The sequence below is a fragment of the Trichomycterus rosablanca genome, chromosome 1 (genome assembly GCF_030014385.1).
Source record: "Trichomycterus rosablanca isolate fTriRos1 chromosome 1, fTriRos1.hap1, whole genome shotgun sequence".
NCBI lineage: Eukaryota > Metazoa > Chordata > Actinopteri > Siluriformes > Trichomycteridae > Trichomycterus > Trichomycterus rosablanca.
In genome coordinates this window covers 4,444,226-4,469,786 of record NC_085988.1, presented here as the reverse complement: position 1 = coordinate 4,469,786, position 25,561 = coordinate 4,444,226, and the positions used below count along the sequence as shown (strand labels likewise).

General features: G+C 39.5%; 1 pseudogene and 1 gene segment (V, D, J or C); one reads left to right on the top strand and one right to left on the bottom strand.

The window, feature by feature from the left end:
• Positions 1 to 25,561, top strand: part of LOC134316941 (zinc finger protein 850-like) — a 1,214,164-nt pseudogene that overhangs the window by 275,208 nt on the left and 913,395 nt on the right.
• On the bottom strand, positions 21,224 to 21,898 carry LOC134317735 (immunoglobulin kappa variable 3D-15-like). The segment is given in 2 exon segments: positions 21,224 to 21,579; positions 21,686 to 21,898. Coding segments are annotated over 2 exon segments (408 nt in total).

Here is a 25,561-nt window from a genome sequence, read left to right as displayed (position 1 = left end):
CTTCAATTTTCTAATAATAGCACCAACAGTTGTTGCCTTCTCACCAAGCTTCTTGCCTATTGTTCTGTATCAAATACTTATTTTCCTCAAGTTTCATTCTATGTATATATCAAGTTTCATTCTATATATAAATAAAATTAATATTAAATGATGTAAACAATATACACAAACAAACACACACAATACAGAGTATACACTGAACTGTGAGAAGCTCTTACTTGGGTCTATCTCTGTGCTGTACATCAAAAGCCAGTAAAGTTTTCTGCTCCCGATAGTTTGTCTATGTTCAGTTAATTTCTTTCTTTATAAACTCTAATGTCTTTTTTCTATAAAAATCCGTAAAATATGTAAATATTCTTAAAAAGCAAGGTTCATGAAATTAGGCACATTTTCCCGTGAATTTAGTATTGTCCTACCCATAGCTCATCACTGAAAGCATACTGAACATGCAAAATCTGATCTCTGTACTGAGATTGGACTGATAATATAAACATATACATTAAATGATGTAAACAATATACACTAACAAACACACACACTATACACAGTACACACTGAACTGTGAGAAACTCATACCTGGGTCTATATGATGAATACGTAGCTCTAAACTGTAGAGAAGGATTCATAGATCTATAACTCCTCATGAAGATACAGCTGAGTGCTGGAGAATCTGATCTCTGTACTGAGATTGGACTGAAAATATAATACATAGAATATAGACATATATATATTAAATGATGTAAACAATACATACACACCACACACGCAATACACTGAACTGTGAGAAGCTCTTACCTGGGTCTATATGATCTATACCCAGCTCTAAACTGTAGAGAAGGATTCATAGATCTATAACTCCTCATGAAGATACAGCTGAGTGCTGGAGAATCTGATCTCTGTACTGAGATTGGACTGAAAATATAATACATAGAATATAGACATATATATATTAAATGATGTAAACAATACATACACACCACACACGCAATACACTGAACTGTGAGAAGCTCTTACCTGGGTCTATATGATCTATACCCAGCTCTAAACTGTAGAGAAGGATTCATAGATCTATAACGCCTCATGAAGATACAGCTGAGTGCTGGAGAATCTGATCTCTGTACTGAGATTGGACTGAAAATATAAACATATATATTACATTGTGAAAAAATACAGTATATCACAAAAGTGAGTACACCCCTCACATTTCTGCAGATATTTAAGTATATCTTTTCATGGGACAACACTGACAAAATGACACTTTGACACAATGAAAAGTAGTCTGTGTGCAGCTTATATAACAGTGTACATTTATTCTTCCCTCAAAATAACTCAATATACAGCCATTAATGTCTAAACCACCGGCAACAAAAGTGAGTACACCCCTTAGTGAAAGTTCCTGAAGTGTCAATATTTTGTGTGGCCACCATTATTTCCCAGAACTGCCTTAACTCTCCTGGGCATGGAGTTTACCAGAGCTTCACAGGTTGCCACTGGAATGCTTTTCCACTCCTCCATGATGACATCACGGAGCTGGCGGATATTCGAGACTTTGCGCTCCTCCACCTTCCGCTTGAGGATGCCCCAACGATGTTCTATTGGGTTTAGGTCTGGAGACATGCTTGGCCAGTCCATCACCTTTACCATCAGCCTCTTCAATAAAGCAGTGGTCGTCTTAGAGGTGTGTTTGGGGTCATTATCATGCTGGAACACTGCCCTGCGACCCAGTTTCCGGAGGGAGGGAATCATGCTCTGCTTCAGTATTTCACAGTACATATTGGAGTTCATGTGTCCCTCAATGAAATGTAACTCCCCAACACCTGCTGCACTCATGCAGCCCCAGACCATGGCATTCCCACCACCATGCTTGACTGTAGGCATGACACACTTATCTTTGTACTCCTTACCTGATTGCCGCCACACATGCTTGAGACCATCTGAACCAAACAAATTAATCTTGGTCTCATCAGACCATAGGACATGGTTCCAGTAATCCATGTCCTTTGTTGACATGTCTTCAGCAAACTGTTTGCAGGCTTTCTTGTGTAGAGACTTCAGAAGAGGCTTCCTTCTGGGGTGACAGCCATGCAGACCAATTTGATGTAGTGTGCGGCGTATGGTCTGAGCACTGACAGGCTGACCCCCCACCTTTTCAATCTCTGCAGCAATGCTGACAGCACTCCTGCGCCTATCTTTCAAAGACAGCAGTTGGATGTGACGCCGAGCACGTGCACTCAGCTTCTTTGGACGACCAACGCGAGGTCTGTTCTGAGTGGACCCTGCTCTTTTAAAATGCTGGATGATCTTGGCCACTGTGCTGCAGCTCAGTTTCAGGGTGTTGGCAATCTTTTTGTAGCCTTGGCCATCTTCATGTAGCGCAACAATTCGTCTTTTTAAGATCCTCAGAGAGTTCTTTGCCATGAGGTGCCATGTTGGAACTTTCAGTGACCAGTATGAGAGAGTGTGAGAGCTGTACTACTAAATTGAACACACCTGCTCCCTATGCACACCTGAGACCTAGTAACACTAACAAATCACATGACATTTTGGAGGTAAAATGACAAGCAGTGCTCAATTTGGACATTTAGGTGTGTAGTCTCTTAGAGGTGTACTCACTTTTGTTGCCGGTGGTTTAGACATTAATGGCTGTATATTGAGTTATTTTGAGGGAAGAATAAATTTACACTGTTATATAAGCTGCACACAGACTACTTTTCATTGTGTCAAAGTGTCATTTTGTCAGTGTTGTCCCATGAAAAGATATACTTAAATATCTGCAGAAATGTGAGGGGTGTACTCACTTTTGTGATACACTGTATACACACACACACACACACTATACATTGAACTGTGAGAAGCTCTTACCTGGGTATACATGATGAATACCAAGCTCTAAACTGTAGAGGCGGATTTATAGATCTATAACTTCTCATGAAGATATAGCTGGGTACTGGAGAATCTGATCTCTGTACTGAAATCGGACTGTAGAGAGAGACAGTAAGCATTTAAATGAACTGAATTTTTTATTTAGTAAATTTTTATGTATTATTGGGCTGTGAAAAAGTATTTGCCGCCAATGATATTTTTATTACTGCAAATTTGTTTTAAATGTTTTAGAATAAAAAGTATTAACAAACACATCCTGTGTAACATAATCTGACTCTTTATGTGAATAAAGTGTCCCTATCTAATAATATACAGCAACTACATCGTTGTAAATCTAAGCGTACTATCAGGTCTGTAACTGCAGCAGCGTTCATAAACAGCTTACCAGAATTATTAAATATATCACCATCAGAGCCTAAAGATCTAGATCAGGCAACTCAATACTTAAGGTCTGTAGTCCGTGTAGCACCAGTTAAAAACTAATTTAATTTGGGAGAAAAAGCTGCTCAATGGTACAATGACCACACATATAAATCTTTTCTTGTTCTATTAGATCTTAGTGCAGCGTTTGATACTGTAGATCAGAACAGTTTACTGGATAGGCTAGAAAATACAGTAGGTGTTAATGGACCGCTCTCAGTTTGTCTATGTAAGTTGTAGCAGTTGTAGCCTAGTGGTTAAGGTACTGGTACAGCAATCAGAAAGTTGCTGGTTCAAACCTCACCACTGCCAGGTTGCCACTGTTGGGCCCTAGGGCAAGGCCCTTAACCCTTAATTGCTTAGATTGCATACTGCCACAACTGTAAGTTGATTTGAATAAAAGCGTCCACTAAATGCCGATGTAAATGTAAATAATAAATGCTCGGAAACTACAAAGTAAAGTGTGGTGTTTCACAGGGGTCAGTACTGGGACCGCTATTATTTACACTTTATATGCTACCACTAAAATAAATTATTCCTAAACATGGCATCAATTATCACTGCTATGCAGATGACACACAGCTGTATATATCAGCCAAACCAAATGATACTGACACAATCAGTAAGATAGAAGATTGTGTAAACGACGTAAAAAACTGGATGTCGTGTAATTTTCTTGTACTTATTTCAGATAAAACAGAGATTTTACTTGTTGGCTCAAAAGCTGCAAGAGATAAGTTGTCTAAACTGGTGCTAAACCTAAACACTTTCTCTGTTACTGCCAGCCCAGATGTAAAAAACTTGGGTGTCACAATAGATTCAGATCTTTCCTTTGATACACACGTCAATAATATGACTAGAGTTGCTTTTTATCATCTGCGTAATATCTCCACAGTATCTGAGTGAACTTATTAATCATTACAACCCAGCACGTCCACTTCACTCACAAGATGCAGGGTTACCTATAGTTCCTAGAATTAAAAAGATCACGACTGGTGGAAGAGCATTTTCTTACAAAGCTCCACAACTTTGGAACAATCTTCCTGCCTGATTTCTGACCTCTAGAACCGGATCTACCACCCTGAATATAGACAAAGGTGCAGAGCTTGTGGGTTCTTGGTCACAAAAAGTTGTGGTGATCACGGATGTTGGGTTGCTGTCATTCTGCCTTTCTTGTTCGATCATTCAGGTTTAATGGTGGTGGGGGAGGTGGGCGCTGATGTCCTGTGAAAGCCTTCATGACCTTGTTACCTGCTCGCTCTCCCTTTTAGTTATGCCGTAATTTTTATGGAAGTGGAGGTCTCATGCTACTCTCTGCAAAACTGACATTTTACTCCTAACTATTTTACATTTTAACTACATCTTCTGTTGGTTTACCCCGAGGGGGTTCTGACAGAAACTTACTTAACAGGGGTTTTTGGTCTGTCGGTCCAGGATTCTGTAAAGTTGCTTTAAGACAATATCCAGGGTAAAAGACGCTATAAAAATTAATTTGACTTGACTTTTCTTCATGGGAAGTATAAGCAGGCAGGACTCCTCTCTCAGCTACTAAAAGCATCCTCTGTCTCTGTATGCCTGTATGGTATTCCAGCTGTAAAGCACAAGACAGGAAGGACCTGGCCCGGGTGGTGAGAATAGCACAGAGGATCAGAGGAAGCTGATTTCTAGACCTAGATCAGTTTCTAGATCAGTGTATGATTTCTAGATCAGTGTATGCAGGCCGCCTCCAGAAGAAGCCAGCATCATTACTACAGATCTCACCCACCCTGGACACAGACTGTTTGTCCCCCTGCCTTTATGACAGAGATACAGGACAATGAAGACTCATACTAGCAGGCTGAGGAACAGCTCCTTTCTCCATCACCCCCTCTGCACACCCCACCCAAACCCTTAAAGAACTCACAAATTTTTGCACCTCATTTTGACGCTCGCTCTGGCTGCACGCTTTCTGGCTGCTCTCCGCTTGCTTTTAGTTTTTAGTTAATTTAGTTATTTTTTATCTTTTATTTCTAAAATATAGAGCTCAATCAGCAGACACCAACAATAGATCGGCTGGAAAGGCACAGAATTACAGAAATACATTACAGAAATACATTAAACTAGACATTTAGTTAACTGAGTTTTCCACTAGCCGTCAGACTAAACTCAGGCACAGTTATCAGGACTACCATGGCTCCTATCACTACAGCGGGTTCTTCGTGCTGCTCCAACTGCTATAGACTCCTACGGAAAATCGCTGTGCTGGAGACAAAAATGCTCACAATCCTACCTGGAACGGATAGGAGAATGGTTCCAGATCACTCAAGGGTGAGTCAAAATCTAACACAGAACAACCAGCTAAACTAAGGCTAGACAGCTTAACAGACTTCCCGAAGCTTGACAGAAGTCAGTCAAAACAGGGGAACAGAAACGAGCCATGTGAGAGAATAAGTCGGTGGCACAAACTTGGAGCAAAACCAAAAGCACAAAAGCAGCAGGTGGCTGTCTTAATGTCTTCCACGCCAGACTGTTCATCATGGGCTCGGAAAGCTAAAACTATTTCAAAAGCTAGCACAATTGCACCCCGTGGGAAAATAGCAGGGTCGCAACAAAAAACGATCCCTTTACTGAATCGTTTTGAACCGCTTAGAAATCTGATCGAGGTTACCCCCAGTGGTAAGGTTAACGAATCTAAACAAGAGAAGCTGACTATAAAAGGGGACTCAAAGCGGGCTAGCAAAAACACGAGGCTGATTAAGCAGAGGCCCTCGCCTGACGCAGAGAACGCTCCGAAAACTCTGATTGTCGGTGACTCTGCCATCAAGAATATAGGCAGAAGATCAATGCTAACATGCTGTCTCCCGAACGTGACTGTCTCGGAATTAAATGAGGAACTTCCCAACATTCTCTCCCAGCATGGAGCGATCGACCGAATTATTCTGCACGTGGGCAGAAGTGACATTCGCAGAGAGGAGTCAAAAATCTTAAAGAACAACTTCACTGAACTGTTTGAGACACTTGAGAAGCTGACTGCTCAGAAGTTCATCAGTGGACCTCTCCCAGCCCGAGGATCTAATATGTTTTCACAGCTACTCAACCTCAACACGTGGCTAAGCAGAACCTGCAGTTTGAAAGGTATGGATTATATTGACAATTTTAATCTATTCTGGGGGCGCAGAGAATTTTTTTACCCAGATGGCACCCACCTAAGCAAGACTGGAGTGAAGGCACTAAAGGACAACCTCCATTTTGCTCTTCGCCACCCATCTGCTTCTTGGACTGACTCGACACAACACGTGCATCCTCAACCTCCCTCACCTGCCTTCAACCATGAAGGACCATCAAACATACAATCCTCATCACCGGAGAACACGGCTCAGGCTGAGTTTCTGACTTGATGAAAGCTATTACGACCTTCATCATCAGGCAGTGACACAGCAGTCAACAGCAGAGACATCACAGTCATCCTCCAATTTCTCTCTCTCAACAACATCACCTCCACATATGGATTTCACAGAGAAAATGGAGAAACTGGTGTGTGTTGGGACTAAATTCTCACACTCCATCTCAGCCAGTCCACAGGTTTCACCCAAAAAGCCCAGGGCAGCCCTTCCCCTTCCCCCCCTTCCCCCCCGTGCTCTGAGGCCACTTCAGCACCGTCAGCAGCAGCCTTGTACTTCATCTACTCTGGCTGTACAGAGTTCAGAATGTGCAGCAAGTGCTACTGATAGCGGCTGCAGAATACAAAACAATGATAACTCATTGTGATGTGTTCAGGGTCCTTGCTATAGCAGATATGATACTGACAACAGTTTGGAGAGTAAGCTTGGACCCAGTATGTCTGAAATGTTTTCTATTTCTGTGTTGATTAGAAATAGAAAGAATAGAACGCATTCAGCATATCAAGTCAACCAGTCTAACCTCTTACCTGTACCACGACAACCTCGGGCTGCCCCAGGGGCTCCTGTGGTTCCTTTAAAGCTAGCTCTACTTAATATTAGATCTCTAACCAACAAATCATTTTTAGTGAATGACATAATTCTATCCTACAGTTTAGATTTTCTGTTTCTAACTGAAACATGGTTAGCAGAAGGCAGCAGTGCTACTGTTCTTAATGAAACTGCACCAGCAAACTTCAGTTCTATGAATGTGTGTCGAAGTGGTAGGAAAGGTGGAGGAGTAGCTGCCTTATTTAAAGATGTATTCCAGTGCAAAGAGACTGTGCTTGGCAATTTTATGTCTTTTGAATACCTCTGTTTTATGTTGCAGGGTTCTCCCAAAATTTTATTTTTAACCATTTATAAACCTCCAAGATACTCTGCACATTTTATAGATGAATTTACTGAACTACTGTCAGTTATCTCCACTGAGTACAGCTTTTTCGTCATAACTGGGGATTTTAACATCCACTTAGATAATAACAAGGACAATAACACCAAATAACTTTTTGGACTTTTTGACACGTTTGGTCTATTGCAACATGTGAAAGGGCCTACACATACTCGAGGGAACACTTTGGATCTAGTTATTACTAAAGGTCTTAACATTTCTTTTGTTATGGTCAAGGACTTGGCCCTCTCTGATCATTTTTGTGTCTTCTTTGAAATACTGATCACTCCAGATGCTCAAACTAGCTCTGTTTCTGTTAAGAAAAGGTGCATAAATTAAAGTACTAGTTCTCAGTTTATGGAGGCCATAGCTATATCAACTTTAATTTCAGAGTCAGTTGATGAACTCCTGGATAACTTTAAAGTGAAAATATTGACTGTCATGGATGTGGTTGCCCCGGTAAAAGTCATGAAAACGTTAAGCAAACAGAAAGCACCATGGCGTAACACAATGATGGTAATAGCTCTGAAAAAAGAATGCAGGAGAGCTGAACGTAAGTGGAGGAAAACTAAACTTTAAATCCACTATGATCTCTATAAGCAAAGCCTTTGTAGTTTTAACTCAGAGAAGTGCAGCTGTCTAGCCCTGCATAACTCCAAGATCATTAACAGGAACATCAACAACACCCGCACTCTATTCAACGTGGTCGACAAACTTACAAACCCTCCAAAACAGATCACGCCAGAACTTCTGTCCACAGAGAAATGTAATGAGTTCGCTCATTTCTTCTGTGAAAAAATCAAAACTATTAGACTGACCATCAACGCCACTCAGTCAAACGATGAAACCATGCCGCCCCTACAGACACCTAGAAATAACATGACTATTATGTCACAATTTAATACAATAGACCAAAAAACACTGGAGAAAACAGTTCAGCATCTTAAATCATAGACATGTTGTCTCGACATGCTGCCATCTGAATTTTTTTAAACTATTTTTAACTCTGTAAAAACTGATTTGCAACAAATATTTAATGGCTCACTAGAATCAGGCGTTTTCCCAAAGTCACTGAAAACAGCTGCCATTAAGCCACTCCTAAAAAAGAGAACTCTGGATGCGTCTGTGTTAAACAACTACAGGCCGGTCTCAAATCTTCCTTTCATAGCTAAGATCATTGAGAAAGTTGTTTACAGTCAAGTCAGCAGTTTTTTGAATTCCAGTGGTTATTTTGACAAATTTCAGTCAGGCTTTCGAGCTCACCACAGCACTGAAACGGCTCTCATAAAAGTGTTAAATGATCTACGGCTGAATACTGACTCTGGTAAAATATCAGTTCTGGTTTTACTGGATCTTAGTGCTGCCTTTGACACTGTAGATCATAGAATACTGCTGGATAGGTTGGAAAACTGTGTTGGACTTTCCGGAACAGTCCTTAATTGGTTCAGGTCTTATTTAGAAGACCGGAGTTACTTCGTCACTATTGGTAGCTATGAATCTGACAGGGTGGCTATGACATGTGGAATCCCCCAGGGATCAGTTCTCGGACCTCTTCTGTTCAATCTTTATATGCTGCCATTAGGCCAAATGCTACAGGCTAACAACATTGATTACCATAGTTATGCAGATGACACACAGATATATCTGGCTCTCTCACCAGATGATTACAGCCCAATAGATTCACTGTGTCAGTGTCTGGAGGACATCAATAACTGGATGAGCCAGAATTTTTTACAGTTAAATAAGGACAAAACAGAGATTGTTGTGTTTGGCAGCAAAGAGAAGAGGATTAGTGTCAGTGAACACCTCAGTTCCCGGGCGCTAAAAACCAAAGACCAAGTCCGAAATCTTGGCGTTCTAATAGACTCAGATCTCACATTCACCAGCCATATTAAAACCATCACCAAAACAGCCTTCTATCACCTTAGAAATATATCCAAAATCAAGGGTCTAGTGTGCCAACAAGACCTAGAGAAGCTGATCCATGCTTTTATCTCCAGTAGGTTGGACTATTGTAATGGTCTCTTAACTGGACTTCCCAAAAAGACCATTAAACAGTTACAGCTCATTCAGAACGCTGCTGCTAGAGTTTTAACTAAGACGAAGATAACTGAGCACATCACTCCAGTTCTAAAATCTCTACACTGGCTTCCGGTTAGTTACAGAATAGAATTTAAAGTGCTGCTACTGGTCTATAAATCATTGAATGGGTTTGGACCAGAATACATCTCAGAAATGTTTAGAGAATATAAACCCAGTAGATCTCTTAGATCCATGGACTCAGGTCAGCTAGTTGAGCCCAGAGTCCAAACTAAACATGGTGAAGCAGCATTTAGCTGTTGGGCTGCATATAACTGGAACAGACTGCCAGGAGATATTAGATGTTCCTTAAATATAGAAATCTTTAAATCCAGGTTAAAAACTTTTCTTTTTTGCTTGTGCCTATGATTGAGCTCGAAAATTTTACCAAACACATTTTACCCTATTTCTTTTAGTTTTTCAGGCTCTTAATAATTATTTTTATAGAGTAGTGTACATTCTAAATTGTAGTGTATATTTTACTATATTTTCTTTTAATTTTTCATGTTGTTAATTTTTTATCTCTCTTGTTTGAATTTCATGCTCCTTTAATTGTAACTAAATGTTTGCAAGAAGTCTTTCTGAGGTTCGAGATCTCAGGAATGTTTTAATGCTTTTAATTAATTTTTTTTTCTTTATGTAAAGCACTTTGAATTGCCACTGTGTATGAAAGGTGCTATAAAAATAAACTTGCCTTGCCTTGCCTTACTTTGCACCTTTGTTTTCTTTTTTATATGATTCATGTTGAGAAGTACAGCACAGTAGTTCATTACACTATGTACAATGACAAATCAAGTTTTTACTTTATTACATTGTGGCTAATGCTCTATTTATAATAATTCCTTACATTCCTGTGTAAACATTTCCTCACACAATGGAACAGTGTCATGTTACCTGCATCCAGATGATGGAGCTCCATCTTGGAATACTACTGGATGATGCATATATGATGATGTCACTGTTTATGATGATATGACTGGGTACTGAAGAATCTGATCCCTTTGGGTCTGATTGCAGAAATAAGTATAAACTTATAATAGTGATTTATGTGGTAATTATTTTAAAAGGAACAATTAGGTCACGTGTGTAGATCATAAAAAACACTATCTATTTACCTTTTAATATCAGTATTCATTGTTAGTTTCCATCTTAATCTTAAAGAAGTACGAGTCGATGGTTCATCCGGTCATGAACACACAGTCTGTTGTAATGTTGAGTCTTTTGCTGGAATGTAAACCCCTAAACATGCAGAAAAAATACATAAATAAAAGAGTTCAGGTACAGACCACACCACAACTACGATTGGAAAATTTACATTTCTTGTTCTTTTGGTCTTCCAATAAATATATAAAATAAATAAATAAATAAATATAATAAGAAAGGGACCATCTAGTCAGTGAAAGCTGCAAACACCAACATCTGTCATGCATCAGCGCTTGTTACAGATTTTCACTGTTATTTCAGCAATAAATGTCTAATTTATATGGCTTTGTGGCCTCATTCTGCATGTGCAACAACAGAGAGGCTTAGTGTGCATTTGTTTGACTTAAAAAATTATGTTGCATCCCCTAAAAAAAATAATGCGTGGCCACGAGTTATTAACTCGTTCCCAGGCCTTATTAAGTTGTGGCCATGCATTATTAACACGTGGTAACGAGATAATTAAGTTGTGGCCACGCATTATTAACATGTGGGAATGAGATAATTAAGTTGTGGCCATGCATTATTAACGTGTGGAAATGAGTTATATGTCCCGTAGTTCCCTTTCTTGACTATCGTGTCAATAAACAGAATGGATGATTAAGCATTGTACTTGCTTACTTTGTATTTATTACATCTACAACAGTAGCGAACATTAACTAACGTGTGTAGAAACATTACTATGATAACCCGCATACATCTGTGTGTGCGTCACTCTAACAGTTCCGTATTGAAACATAAAACATCACACGTTCCATACATTAACACATATTGTTACAATAATGGTGTGATCATCTGTTACACCCAGAAGGGAGACGGCATATTACATCAAGGCTCCAAAACAAACAATCTACGGCTCCGTAGAAAATGCGTACGGATGATCACACCATATTTGTAACAATATGTGTTAATGTATGGAACGTGTGATGTTTTATGTTTTAATACGGAACTGTTAGAGCGATGCACACACAGATGTATGCGGGTTGTCATGGTAATGTTTATACACACATTAGTTAATGTTCGCTACTGTTGTAGATGTAATAAATACAAAGTAAGCAAGTACAATGCTTAATCGTCCATTCTGTTTATTGACACTATAGTCAAGAAAGGGAACAGAGTAAACAATATTCAACTGTTTCAACCTTTTTAAAGTCGTGACCACGATCTCATATTCCCACTCCTTACTAAGTCGTGGCCACGCATTATTAACGCGTTCCCACGACTTCATTATCTCGTTCCGAAAGCATTATTAACGCGTTCCCACGATGTAATTATCTCGTTCCCACGCATTATTAACGCGTTCCCACGTCTTGATTATCTCGTTCCCACACGTTATTAACGTGTTCCCACGACTCCATTATAAAATTATTATACAGTATATACAGTGCCTTGCAAAAGTATTCAGCCCCCTTGAACTTTTCAACCTTTTGCCACATTTCAGGCTTTAAACATAAAGATATGAAATTGTAATTTTTTGTGAAGAATCAATAACAAGTGCGACACAATTGTGAAGTGGAACAAAATTTATTGGATATTTTAAACTTTTTTTAGAAATAAAAACCTGAAAAGTGGGGCGTGCAATATTATTCAGCCCCTTTACTTTCAGTGCAGCAAACTCACTCCAGAAGTTCAGTGAGGATCTCTGAATGATCCAATGTTGACCTAAATGACTGATGGTGATAAATAGAATCCACCTGTGTGTAATCAAGTCTCCGTATAAATGCACCTGCTCTGTGATAGTCTCAGAGTTCTGTTTAAAGCGCAGAGAGCATCATGAAGACCAAGAAACACACCAGGCAGGTCCGAGATACTGTTGTGGAGAAGTTTAAAGCCGGATTTGTATACAAAAAGATTTCCCAAGCTTTAAACATCTCAAGGAGCACTGTGCAAGCGATCATATTGAAATGGAAGGAGTATCAGACCACTGCAAATCTACCAAGACCCGGCCGTCCCTCTTTCAGCTCAAACAAGGAGAAGACTGATCAGAGATGCAGCCAAGAGGCCCATGATCACTCTGAATGAACTGCAGAGATCTACAGCTGAGGTGGGAGAATCTGTCCATAGGACAACAATCAGTCGTACACTGCACAAATCTGGCCTTTATGGAAGAGTGGCAAGAAGAAAGCCATTTCTCAAAGATATCTATAAAAAGTCACCTGGGAGACACACCAAACATGTGGAAGAAGGTGCTCTGGTCAGATGAAACCAAAATCGAACTTTTTGGCCACAATACAAAACGTTATGTTTGGCATAAAAGCAACACAGCTCATCACCCTGAACACACCATCCCCACTGTCAAACATGGTGGTGGCAGCATCATGGTTTGGGCCTGCTTTTCTTCAGCAGGGACAGGGAAGATGGTTAAAATTGATGGGAAGATGGATGGAGCCAAATACAGGACCATTCTGGAAGAAAACCTGTTGCAGTCTGCAAAAGACCTGAGACTGGGACGGAGATTTATCTTCCAACAAGACAATGATCCAAAACATAAAGCAAAATCTACAATGGAATGGTTCACAAATAAACTTATCCAGGTGAAAATGGCCAAGTCAAAGTCCAGACCTGAATCCCATCGAGAATCTGTGGAAAGAGCTGAAAACTGCTGTTCACAAACGCTCTCCATCCAACCTCACTGAGCTCGAGCTGTTTTGCAAGGAAGAATGGGCAAAAATTTCAGTATCTCGATGTGCAAAACTAATAGAGACATACCCCAAGCGACTTGCAGCTGTAATCGCAGCAAAAGGTGGCGCTACAAAGTATTAACGCAAGGGGGCTGAATAATATTGCATGCCCCACTTTTCAGTTTTTTATTTCTAAAAAAAGTTTAAAATATCCAATAAATTTCGTTCCACTTCACGATTGTGTCCCGCTTGTTGTTGATTCTTCACAAAAAATTACAATTTCATATCTTTATGTTTAAAGCCTGAAATGTGGCAAAAGGTTGAAAAGTTCAAGGGGGCTGAATACTTTTGCAAGGCACTGTATATATATATAAAAAAAAACATTTTAGAAAGGATTTGTAATAGGTGAGGAACAGTGATGTATGTATATAAAAGTTGTTACACACACAAACACACACACACAGTGCAGTTGTAGCCTAGCGGTTAAGGTACTTGAGCAAGCCTCCTAATTGCATTTGGTCTGTACTGTCAATAATTACAGATTTTTTATTTTATTTCTGTTATTAAATTATGAGATAACATTTATTACATTGTTCCAGCAGCTTAAATATAACGGAGTGTCTATTTGCACCCGGGTACACATAGCATTCCCAACACAGTACAGCTATTCGTACCCCAAAAAGAAAAAGAGCAAACAAACTCAACTGCGCATGTCTACCAACAATATATAAACACTATACATGGACATGCTAAAGGTCAAGGGATAGCAGTAAATTGATCATGAAGTGGCGTTATCTGGGGACGGCTTGGAAATGCCCATATCTGTATAAGTTGTGAGGTATTATCTTGTGAGTAAGGCTGACCACTGGTGCTCATGGCAAGGCGATGCAAATTATTGGCGTTTGAGTGAGGCAATATTGTGGGTACCAGACGGGTGGGACATTTAACATTCCTTAATCCACTGTCACATGTACTGGGAATATGTCATAGAGGGACCAGAGATCCTGCACCTACAAATACCACTGACCTGTGGGTGGCTATCCAGATGGCACGGGTCAACACCCCTCCAGATATTTCCGTCCACTTGTGGAACCAATGCCTGCTGCACTTAGCCAGGCTAAAGGGGTACCTAACATGATACTAGTTCCTGTACCAAGACTTTTGGCATGTCAGTATATATTGCTATTTTACACCTGGGTGTAGATAATGTATAATGTAAATAATACAATCTGAAAATATTATACAATCTGAAAATAATATAAAAAATAGTGAAATTATTTGTAATCTTGTGATATTTACACCTGGGTGTAAATAGTATAAATTGCTGTTTACACAAGGGTGTAAATTGTACACTTTGCTGCTTACACCAGGGTGCAAATAGCGTCTGCCTAAATATAAACACAAGTACACATGGAAGTAAGTACAGGAGACTGTAAGTATGTATGATTACATTTACATCTGTATATGAAATAGTAAAATCAGTTATTATGAGTTATTTCTAACACTGAGACCGAACTGCTGAACCTCAAACAAACATCATTAAATGTAACAGTAAATATTTTAGTAAGAAGGAAATTTCACCTGTACTGATCAGTGACGTGATTTTATAAAACATGTTCTGTACATTTCAATTAAATATATTATTCATTATAATGTGTTTAGCTGATAATGAGAGTCTGTACAGTAATTAAACATAGAAACTGACACTACTGAAGACAGAAAGTTACCAGAACTCTGTCCTGATACTGAGAACCTTTATTTAGCTTCTTATTTTTACATTAAAATGGTTTGCAGTAAGAAATAAATCTCACCTGTAGTGATCAGTCTGTTTTCTCTCAGGTAGAAATAAAAGATCTGAATTATTTTAATGTTCTGTGTGAAGGTGTCGACGCTCCGAATAAGAGATCTGAATGATTTTAATGTTCTGTGTAAAGGTGTCGATGCTTCAAATACTTTGTAACCTGTTCTACCTGCAGCAGTGATCATGTCACACCTCAACATGATCACACACAAACCTTTACACCTACAAAATCACAGTTCCAGTATTTAATAGCTAAGACATGTCAGTACCGGATACTTCTATATAAATATCTTATTATTTCCCATGTTAAACCAGAAGAGGGTTTAATAAGTAAAAATAAATAAGTGAATACAGTGTATCACAAAAGTGAGTACACCCCTCACATTTCTGCAGATATTTAAGTATATCTTTTCATGGGACAACACTGACAAAATGACACTTTGACACAATGAAAAGTAGTCTGTGTGCAGCTTATATAACAGTGTAAATTTATTCTTCCCTCAAAATAACTCAATATACAGCCATTAATGTCTAAACCACCGGCAACAAAAGTGAGTACACCCCTAAGAGACTACACCCCTAAATGTCCAAATTGAGCACTGCTTGTCATTTTCCCTCCAAAATGTCATGTGACTCGTTAGTGTTACTAGGTCTCAGGTGTGCATAGGGAGCAGGTGTGTTCAATTTAGTAGTACAGCTCTCACACTCTCTCATACTGGTCACTGAAAGTTCCAACATGGCACCTCATGGCAAAGAACTCTCTGAGGATCTTAAAAGCCAAATTGTTGCGCTACATGAAGATGGCCAAGGCTACAAGAAGATTGCCAACACCCTGAAACTGAGCTGCAGCACAGAGGCCAAGATCATCCAGCGTTTTAAAAGAGCAGGGTCCACTCAGAACAGACCTCGCGTTGGTCGTCCAAAGAAGCTGAGTGCACGTGCTCAGCGTCACATCCAACTGCTGTCTTTGAAAGATAGGCGCAGGAGTGCTGTCAGCATTGCTGCAGAGATTGAAAAGGTGGGGGGTCAGCCTGTCAGTGCTCAGACCATACGCCGCACACTACATCAAATTGGTCTGCATGGCTGTCACCCCAGAAGGAAGCCTCTTCTGAAGTCTCTACACAAGAAAGCCCGCAAACAGTTTGCTGAAGACATGTCAACAAAGGACATGGATTACTGGAACCATGTCCTATGGTCTGATGAGACCAAGATTAATTTGTTTGGTTCAGATGGTCTCAAGCATGTGTGGCGGCAATCAGGTGAGGAGTACAAAGATAAGTGTGTCATGCCTACAATCAAGCATGGTGGTGGGAATGCCATGGTCTGGGGCTGCATGAGTGCAGCAGGTGTTGGGGAGTTACATTTCATTGAGGGACACATGAACTCCAATATGTACTGTGAAATACTGAAGCAGAGCATGATCCCCTCCCTCCGGAAACTGGGTCGCAGGGCAGTGTTCCAGCATGATAATGACCCCAAACACACCTCTAAGACGACCACTGCTTTATTGAAGAGGTTGAGGGTAAAGGTGATGGACTGGCCAAGCATGTCTCCAGACCTAAACCCAATAGAACATCTTTGGGGCATCCTCAAGCGGAAGGTGGAGGAGCGCAAAGTCTCGAATATCCGCCAGCTCCGTGATGTCGTCATGGAGGAGTGGAAAAGCATTCCAGTGGCAACCTGTGAAGTTCTGGTAAACTCCATGCCCAGGAGAGTTAAGGCAGTTCTGGGAAATAATGGTGGCCACACAAAATATTGACACTTCAGGAACTTTCACTAAGGGGTGTACTCACTTTTGTTGCCGGTGGTTTAGACATTAATGGCTGTATATTGAGTTATTTTGAGGGAAGAATAAATGTACACTGTTATATAAGCTGCACACAGACTACTTTTCATTGTGTCAAAGTGTCATTTTGTCAGTGTTGTCCCATGAAAAGATATACTTAAATATCTGCAGAAATGTGAGGGGTGTACTCACTTTTGTGATACACTGTATATATATATATATATATATATATATTAAAACATAACGTACACGCCATGACATTGACCTTGTTTCTACACTCACTGTCCATTCTATCAGCTCTACTGACCATATAGAAGCACATTGTAGTTCTACAATTCCAGACTGTTTCTCCATCTGTTTCACTCCAGTAGCACTGCTGTGTCTGATCCACTCATACCAGCACAACACACACTAACACACCACCACCATGTCAGTGTCACTGCAGTGCTGAGAATCATCCAGCACCTAAATAATACCTACTATGCGGTGGTCCTGTGGGGTCCTGACCATTGAAGAACAGGATGAAAGGAAGCTAACAAAGTATGCAGAGAAACAGATGGATACTGTCTGGAATTATAGAACTACAAAGTGCTCCTATATGGTAAGTGGAGCTGATAGAATGGAGAATGTGTGTAGAAATAAGGAGGTGGTGTTAAGGTTATATATTGATTGCTTTCAATACAACTGTGTAGGTATAAATGATGTTCAGGGGGGGAGAAGTGCTCTTTTGTGTTTACCTCAAGATAATGTCTTTCACATTTTCAGTGTCATTATCTGTTGAGTGTTTACTGTGAAATATTTAATTATAGAAGATATTTCGAGCTCTAACAGTTGTTATTGCCTTGGAATGGCAGCCTATTTTTTGTGGTACTGCCTTTGGAATGGCAGTTTGTTTTTAAAGTGTTTTATAACTTTAATAAATAACTTATTCTTACATTGGTGTTATTTCATGTTTTGTGAATTACATGCTTAAAATTTTTAATTCATTCATTTTTTAATGCATTGGTTTAAATGATCTTGACTAAGATTGACTAGCAGTTTGACACACTTTTATCTTTTTTTCCTAAAAGCAATAAGTTGTCTACTATCATATATTTTGTTATGGTTAAGTTGGTGGACCTTAATAAAATTATATTACTAAGACTAATGTAGTATGTAGAACTTAAAATATTGTAAATTGTAAATATTATATATAAGTTCAGAAAACTTAAAATGAACACTAAAAAAGAGTTCACTGAAAATATAATTGTTAAGTACAGTATACTTAAAAAATATATTACATAAACTTACATTTTCTTAGGTAATCAGTTAAACAAAAGTTTTGAGTTTTCTGAACTTATTTGGTTTTACAGTGTAGTGTGTACTATAGTATGCAGTATGATTAAACTGAACCATCTTCTGGTTTACTGCTTCATCTTGGACCTTGCTGTCAGTTCAATTCTCTTTTAAGAGTTCTTCTAAACTCAAGTCCTCTCAGGTTTAGAGCTTCTGTTGTTAATATGATCTGAATATTCTGTATTTTCTACACTTTGGTTAAAAGCAGCAACAAAGCTGAAGTATCATGAAGTGATTTAAAAACATGATCTTGGATGATCTGAAATCCATGACTGATGCTCTGCACGACCCACTCCACCCATTATTGAGTACCATTAATTTGGTCCTGAACTACATCCTTCAGCATCTGGAGCTCTCACATGTTCACCTGTATTCTGTATGTGGACTTCAGCTTTGCTTTCTACACCATCATCCCTGAACGACTCTCAGATAAACTAATGCAGCTCAACGTGTCTCCATCTGGCCACCAATAGATTATTAACATCATAAGGGACTAAATGAACAAGTAAATTTGTCTGTGGTCTACACCAGCTTTACACCACTGTGACCCTGATCAGGATGAAGTGGTGGTTATTACGTTAATAATAATAAAGCTTGTATTTAGGAGAAGTAGTGAGTGAGTGAGGTGTTTCCTGTACAGAGTGAATGATTGTACTGTATCACATCCTCCCCCTCAGCACCTGCAGTCGGTCCCAGCTGCAGCAGTGCAGTTACTGTACACTTCCACTCACCCAGGTTTTTGTACCACCATATAACACTGTGTGAAGATGTAGCTACCACTGATATAATGTTCACTCTGACAGTAATAATCTCCTGCATCTCCAGTCTCAAATCTACTGATGGTCAGAGTGAAGTCAGATCCAGATCCACTGCCACTGAAACGATCTGGAATACCTGATGCTCTTCTGTTAGTCAAGTAGATCAGGAGTTTAGGAGCTTCTCCAGGTTTCTGCTGATACCAGTGTAACCAATCTCCATCACCATCTCGATAAACATTAGAACTGGTTTTACAGCTGATGGTGACTGAAGCTCCTGGATCAACATGTTTTACTGCAGGACTCTGAGTCACAGTCACCTGACCTCTGGATCCTGAAAACAATAAGAAGAATAAAGACGTTCACTACATGAAGAACCATGTGGAGTTTGAAGATCATCTAGTGGATCTTCTCCACATGGCAGAGCCTCCTCACCAGTAGAACATAAAGATGAAGATGGAGATGAAGGTCATGGTTGATGTGGGTGAAGATGCTGGTCAGCAGCTCTCAGTCATGAAGTGTTAAACTCACAGAGCTTTAAACACTGACAGATCACTGAAGCATGTAGTGTGTGTGTGTGTGTGTGTGTGTGTGTGTGTGTGTGTGTGTGTGTGTGTGTAGAATCACTGGAGTGGAACAGTGTGAATGTGTCACTCAGAGATGCAATACTGCCACCTTATGGTGAAAGAACAATCAGCTGCTACATATGGAAGTATCTCCTGTACTGTCTCTTATTCTCCCTTTATTTACTATAGTAATTGTGGCCTGCACTCATGTACTCAGTATTTAGGAGGGGTGTCCACATAATTTAAAATACTCCATATGATCTAAATAAAGACAGATGATAGTTTTATATAAAAGTTGTAATAAATGATCAGAAAGAGTTACAAGGTTTAGCTGAACTGAGCTGGAACTGAGATGCTGGTCTGTGGAACAAACAGACCATTTTAACCATCAACAGCAGAAACTGGAACCAGTCAGTATTTCATCTTCAATATTCTGTAGAATCCTCATGATCATCTGATCATCAGCTCTCATTTTATATTGGTGAGAACTGGTTATGTTTAAAACCACATCAAATGATGATCAGCTTTTATTTACAGAGTACAGAGAGTGTAGATGAAGATCCTCCTCCTCCTCCTCCTCATATCCACTATTAGGTGAATCTACCATATGTTCACATTGTAGGTATACTGTTACTGACTGTAGCTCATCTGTAATTCTGCACAGTGTTACATGTTCAGTGATTTATGGGGTAGAAAGGAATCGATTCAATCATGAAACGACCAATCAGGAGATTTGATCTAAGTGATGAATCGTTCTCAGCACATTTTATTGTTTGTATGAACTGATACTTGAATTGATCAGACCGAACACTATATGACCAAAAGTATGTGGACACCCCTCCTAATTATTAGGTTCAAGTGTTTCAGCCACACTCATTGCAAACTGGTGTATAAAAACAGTTATATAAATGATATGCTTATAGCTTTGTGACAACAGTTTAGGGAAGGCTCCTTCCTGTTTCAGCATGACTATGTCCCTGTGCACAAAGCAAGGTCCATAAAGACGTGATATGACAAGGAACTCCAGTGTCCTGATCTAAACCCTATTGAACATCTTTGGACTGAATTGAAACATCAATTGTGAGGCAGGTTTTCATGTCCAGCATCAGAAACTAACATCTTGTGTAAAGTAGGTGGAGGGTTTTTTGAGAACATGGATTTGGACTGGGGTGTCCACATACTTTTGGCCCTATATTGTATTTTACATTCACTTTAATCACATCTATCTGAATGTCCATAACATGTCATGATGGTTTCATTCATATCATCTCTTCTAGCACTGCTGCTTCATCTCAAACCTTCATTCTACTAGTGAGATGTTCCATGTGCTGATGAGAATCCCTGTTCCACAGTGAGGAGAACACCACAAAGAGAGGAACATGCTCAGTACTGTAGTGCTTTGTAGATGATGATGTTCAGTGGAGTGCAGCTTTAGCAGCTCTGCAGATGTTCTCAGATCAGTGTGTGTTTCAGAGAACTTCCTCTACAGCTGAGGGAGGTTTTTTTACCAGTAAATAACACTGTGTGAATGGAAGGCTGTTACCCTGCTGACAGTAATAATCTCCTGCATCTTCAGCCTGAACTCCAGTGATTTTTAGAGAATATTCTGTACCAGATCCACTTCCACTAAAATGTTCAGGAATCCCAGACTGACGAATAGTTGCTTCATAGATCAGGACTTTAGGAGCTTCTCCAGGTTTCTGCTGGTACCAGTGGAGGTAGCTGCTAATGCCCTGACTGGCTCTGCAGTTGATGGTAACAGTTTGTCCTGGAGAAACCGAGTGAGATCCTGGAGTCTGAGTCATGATGATTTCTCCAAACGACTCTAAAGAGAAGAAGAGAGAAAAGTTGAAGGTGATAAAGAGACGGTGATGGTGAGCGCTGATGTTGGAGGACTGATATGAAGATAGTAAATAAACAGTGAATCTCACGTTGAGTGAGGAGGCCGAGTGTATTCAGCAGTAGAATCAGAACCTTCATCATTGTGCTGCGTCTCAGTGAGTCTGAAAGTCCTGAACCCAGTCTGATCAGAACTACAGCTCTTATAGTGTGTGTGTGTGTGTGTGTGTGTGTGTGTGTGTGTGTGTGTGTGTGTGTGTGTGTGTGTGTGTGTGTGTGTGTGTGTGTGTGTGTGTAATCACTGGAGTGGAACAGAGGTTTTTGTACGACGGCTTCATTGGAATGTATCACTGTGCTACACTTTTGGTGGAGGAACCAAACTCAGTGTAAAAAGTTTTATTTTTTTCTACATTAAAAACATTTTTATATTAAATATCATTTATTAATCTACATATAAACAAGAGAAAAAATAAGTATTAATAACAATAAATAAACAGTAACTGAATATTTAACCTTCAGTAAACACTGTGGTACCTTGTAACTCGACGTCCCCTAAACTTAAAATCTTTGAAACTTCGTGGAGAAATTTGTACCTTTAAACTCGACTTTTAGCTTAAACTCGAACTGTGTGGGACTGTCGCTTTGTTCACATTAATGCTGTCCGTGATCATGATAATGCTTTGCTATCATTGCAAAAGGAAGGTGCACAATAAACAGCAGCACCGCGACCCAGATCACCCACAGAGCATCATAAAATCATAACCGCTGCTTACCTGAGCTTCTCTTCTTCACATTGAGACCAAATCTACATCAGTGTGTTTTTACATCAGGGATTTAATCCACTTGTTTTTCTTCTTGGAGACTTTTGGAGACCAACATGGACTCTTTTTACTTCTATAACTCCAGATCAGAATTAGTTAGAAGCTAAAAACATTTGTAATGGAATATAATATTATAATATTATTTTTAATATATATAATAAAATATTCACATAATGAAATATATGCAGTTCCACAGAACCATGAAACACATTAACAGGTTTCACAAACATCCTTATGGGAAAAATACCTTGAAACTCAGTGCCACGCCCAGAAGCAATTGAAATTAAGTAAAGGTACCACTGTATATACAATTACTAAATATTCAACCTTTACTAAATACTTACAGTTTTTGAATTTTAAAGACTGAATAAATGCGCTGGTGTTTTTGATGGTAAATATAAAGCTGGTCTCTGGTTGATGAAGTTTGGTGTAAACTGGTACGAGTGACTGGTGCTGATGTAAAATCCAGACGAATGCTGCTGTGTGTTTGTGCTAAACAATGAATATTTCTGTAATCAGCTACATCTGGATGTGCTGCAGTCAGTTGTGTTGAATGCTAAAGTAATAAGAGTTGATATTGAATATGTGCTAACAGAAGCTTGCAGATGTTTCTACTGAACTGCAGTGATGTGAGAACAGTGAGCAGCAGCACTGCATTGATGATTGAACACAGATGAAGGTTTCCAGTCTGGATGCTTAATAAGCAGTAAGGAGGAAATGATGTGGAAACGTTTCTAAATGGGACTTTTTGTTCTGTTTCTCCTGTACAGCCGGTCCCACGGTGAAGCCGTCCGTGTCTCTGCTCCCTCCCTCCTCTCTGCAGCTGTCTGAGGGATCGGCCTCGCTGCTCTGCCTGCTGTCTGGTTACTCTCCACAGGGGGCGCTGGTGAGCTGGACGGTGGACGGCAAAGTGGTGGAGGACGGGGTGGTGACCGGAACAGAAGAACTGAAAGGGGGCAGTTGGAGGCGTGGCAGCACCCTGACCCTCAGCAAAGCACAGTGGGAAAAGGGGGAGGAGTTTGGCTGTAAGGTCTCTCACGGTGGTGTCGATCATCCCGTCGTATTCAGAAAGAACCAGTGTGAAGGCTAGCAGCTCCCAGATAGAACTGAACATGGAGACACTTCCACATGCTTCTACAATGGAGTTTCAGTTCTACACAATGCTGCATTTCTGTCTTTCCTCTGTTCAGTGTCCTGTTGCTCTTCCTGTAGTTTTGCTGTGCTGAAATAAAGCTTGATTTTGGACATTGTCTGGTCTTTTCTTCTAGTTCATCATCATGATGAGTGTTAGGAGAGAAGATCTTTAGCTGGAGATTCAGTGCTGTGTGTTGTGCTTCAGTGAGTTTGGATGAAGGAAGTTGAACATCTGGTGAAAGTGCTGCTCTATTCTGGGAGAAAGCAGATCACTCAGCCGTCTTCATGCAAATCTCACTTTCACCCCCATGTTCTCTCACTTTAGCTTCTACTCATTATAATTAGCTGCTTCTGGTTGGTTGTTGGGGGGCTGGTTTCACTTCTTAAATTATTGCTGCACCCCTTTAGAAATGTGAATAAACACGTCTTGCTGTAACACTGAGAAATCATGAAGAAATGAAGAATTGAAGGTCATCACACATACACACGTTCTTTTATTCACCTTCAGGAGGAAAGATCAGACCTCAGAGTAAATACATGTGAATAAGGAGAACATCAGTAGTACCAACACTAGATATTTTTTCTAAACCAGAAGTTAACGTTCAGAGGTGATTCCACTCTCAAACAGCAATATGAAGGTTTCGTGATGGAGTTATCTCAGATTGTTCCTCTCAACACCAACCACGTCCACATATTTATGCTCCTTCATTCATTATTACACTTCTGTCTGAGGTGTGAAGAACATTTGAAGATCCTTTAAAATGACATCTATCAAAAGTCTTTGATCTTTATTCATTTTAGTCTGTGCTTTTATTAGAATGATGAAATGAAATTGACATTGTTTCAGATCCATCAGACGTGTTAAAATAAATATGATAAACCTGTAAGAAATATTCCAGTTTTAAGGACTGAACATCTGGAGGTGAACAATGAGGTGAAGGTGGGTGCAGCTCCTGTGCTGGAATGCTTACAAGCACTAGTAGGTGATTCTGGCTAAAGTTCTGATGATGAAACTTATGTTTAAGTGAATTTGAATTTGATAAATTTTAACACAGCAGAACTTTCATATTCATATATATTTTACTTCATCTCTATTTCAGCAAAGTTTGCTTCAGAACTGCCATCATTTTATGTCTGTGTTAGTGTGGAAAAAAGAAACGACTTCTTAAAGGCTGTTTCTCTTAAACTCCACACATCTTCTGCTGAGTCCAAAATCCGTCCTGGTTTTATTAACACTTGTATTGGAATATGAGGAGTTTATTGTCTGTCACCTCATCTTAACCTGCTTGCTGATTTTTCTGTTCACTTGAACAGTCTGGGTCACCCTGACCCGCTTAAGAAACTTGTTTTTTACATATTAACACAGATGTTACTTATTAGATGTTATTTGCATATTTTAGCGGTCAAGTCTGGTCTAGGCAAGTCACCAGTTAAACTTGCTTTTGCGTATCTTGATGAACTGAAGGTTCTGGGAAAACTATGAGATGTTATCAACAATTCCCATAACAATTCTGGGAGCAGAGCCATATAGAACCTTATTCCTTCGGCCTCATGATTGATTAGTGAAAGCTTCTGTCCGGTTTTGGGATTGTTTTTAGTTTCAGTTAAGTTTAGATTTTACTTGATACATGTTCTGTTGTAGCAACACAACACTATATTACCAAAAATATGTGAACACCCCTCCTAGTTATTTCCTAGTTCAGGTGTTTCAGCAACATACACGGCTAAGAAAAAGGTATTTGCCCTCTTCCCAATTTCATCTATTTTGCCAGTATATGTATTAAGATACAACAATAGTAAAAAAAAAATGCAGAATCTAAATGATCATTTCATTTACCAAAGATAAAGATTTTTTCAAAACCTATATCACTGTGTGGACAAATAATTGTCCCCTTTGCTACTAAATCAACCAGTTAACTAAATTCAGTTGACAACTGGGTTGAATTTCACTAGCCACGCTCAGACACAATTACTGCCAGACCTGTTTAATCTAAACATGACAACTAGAACCTG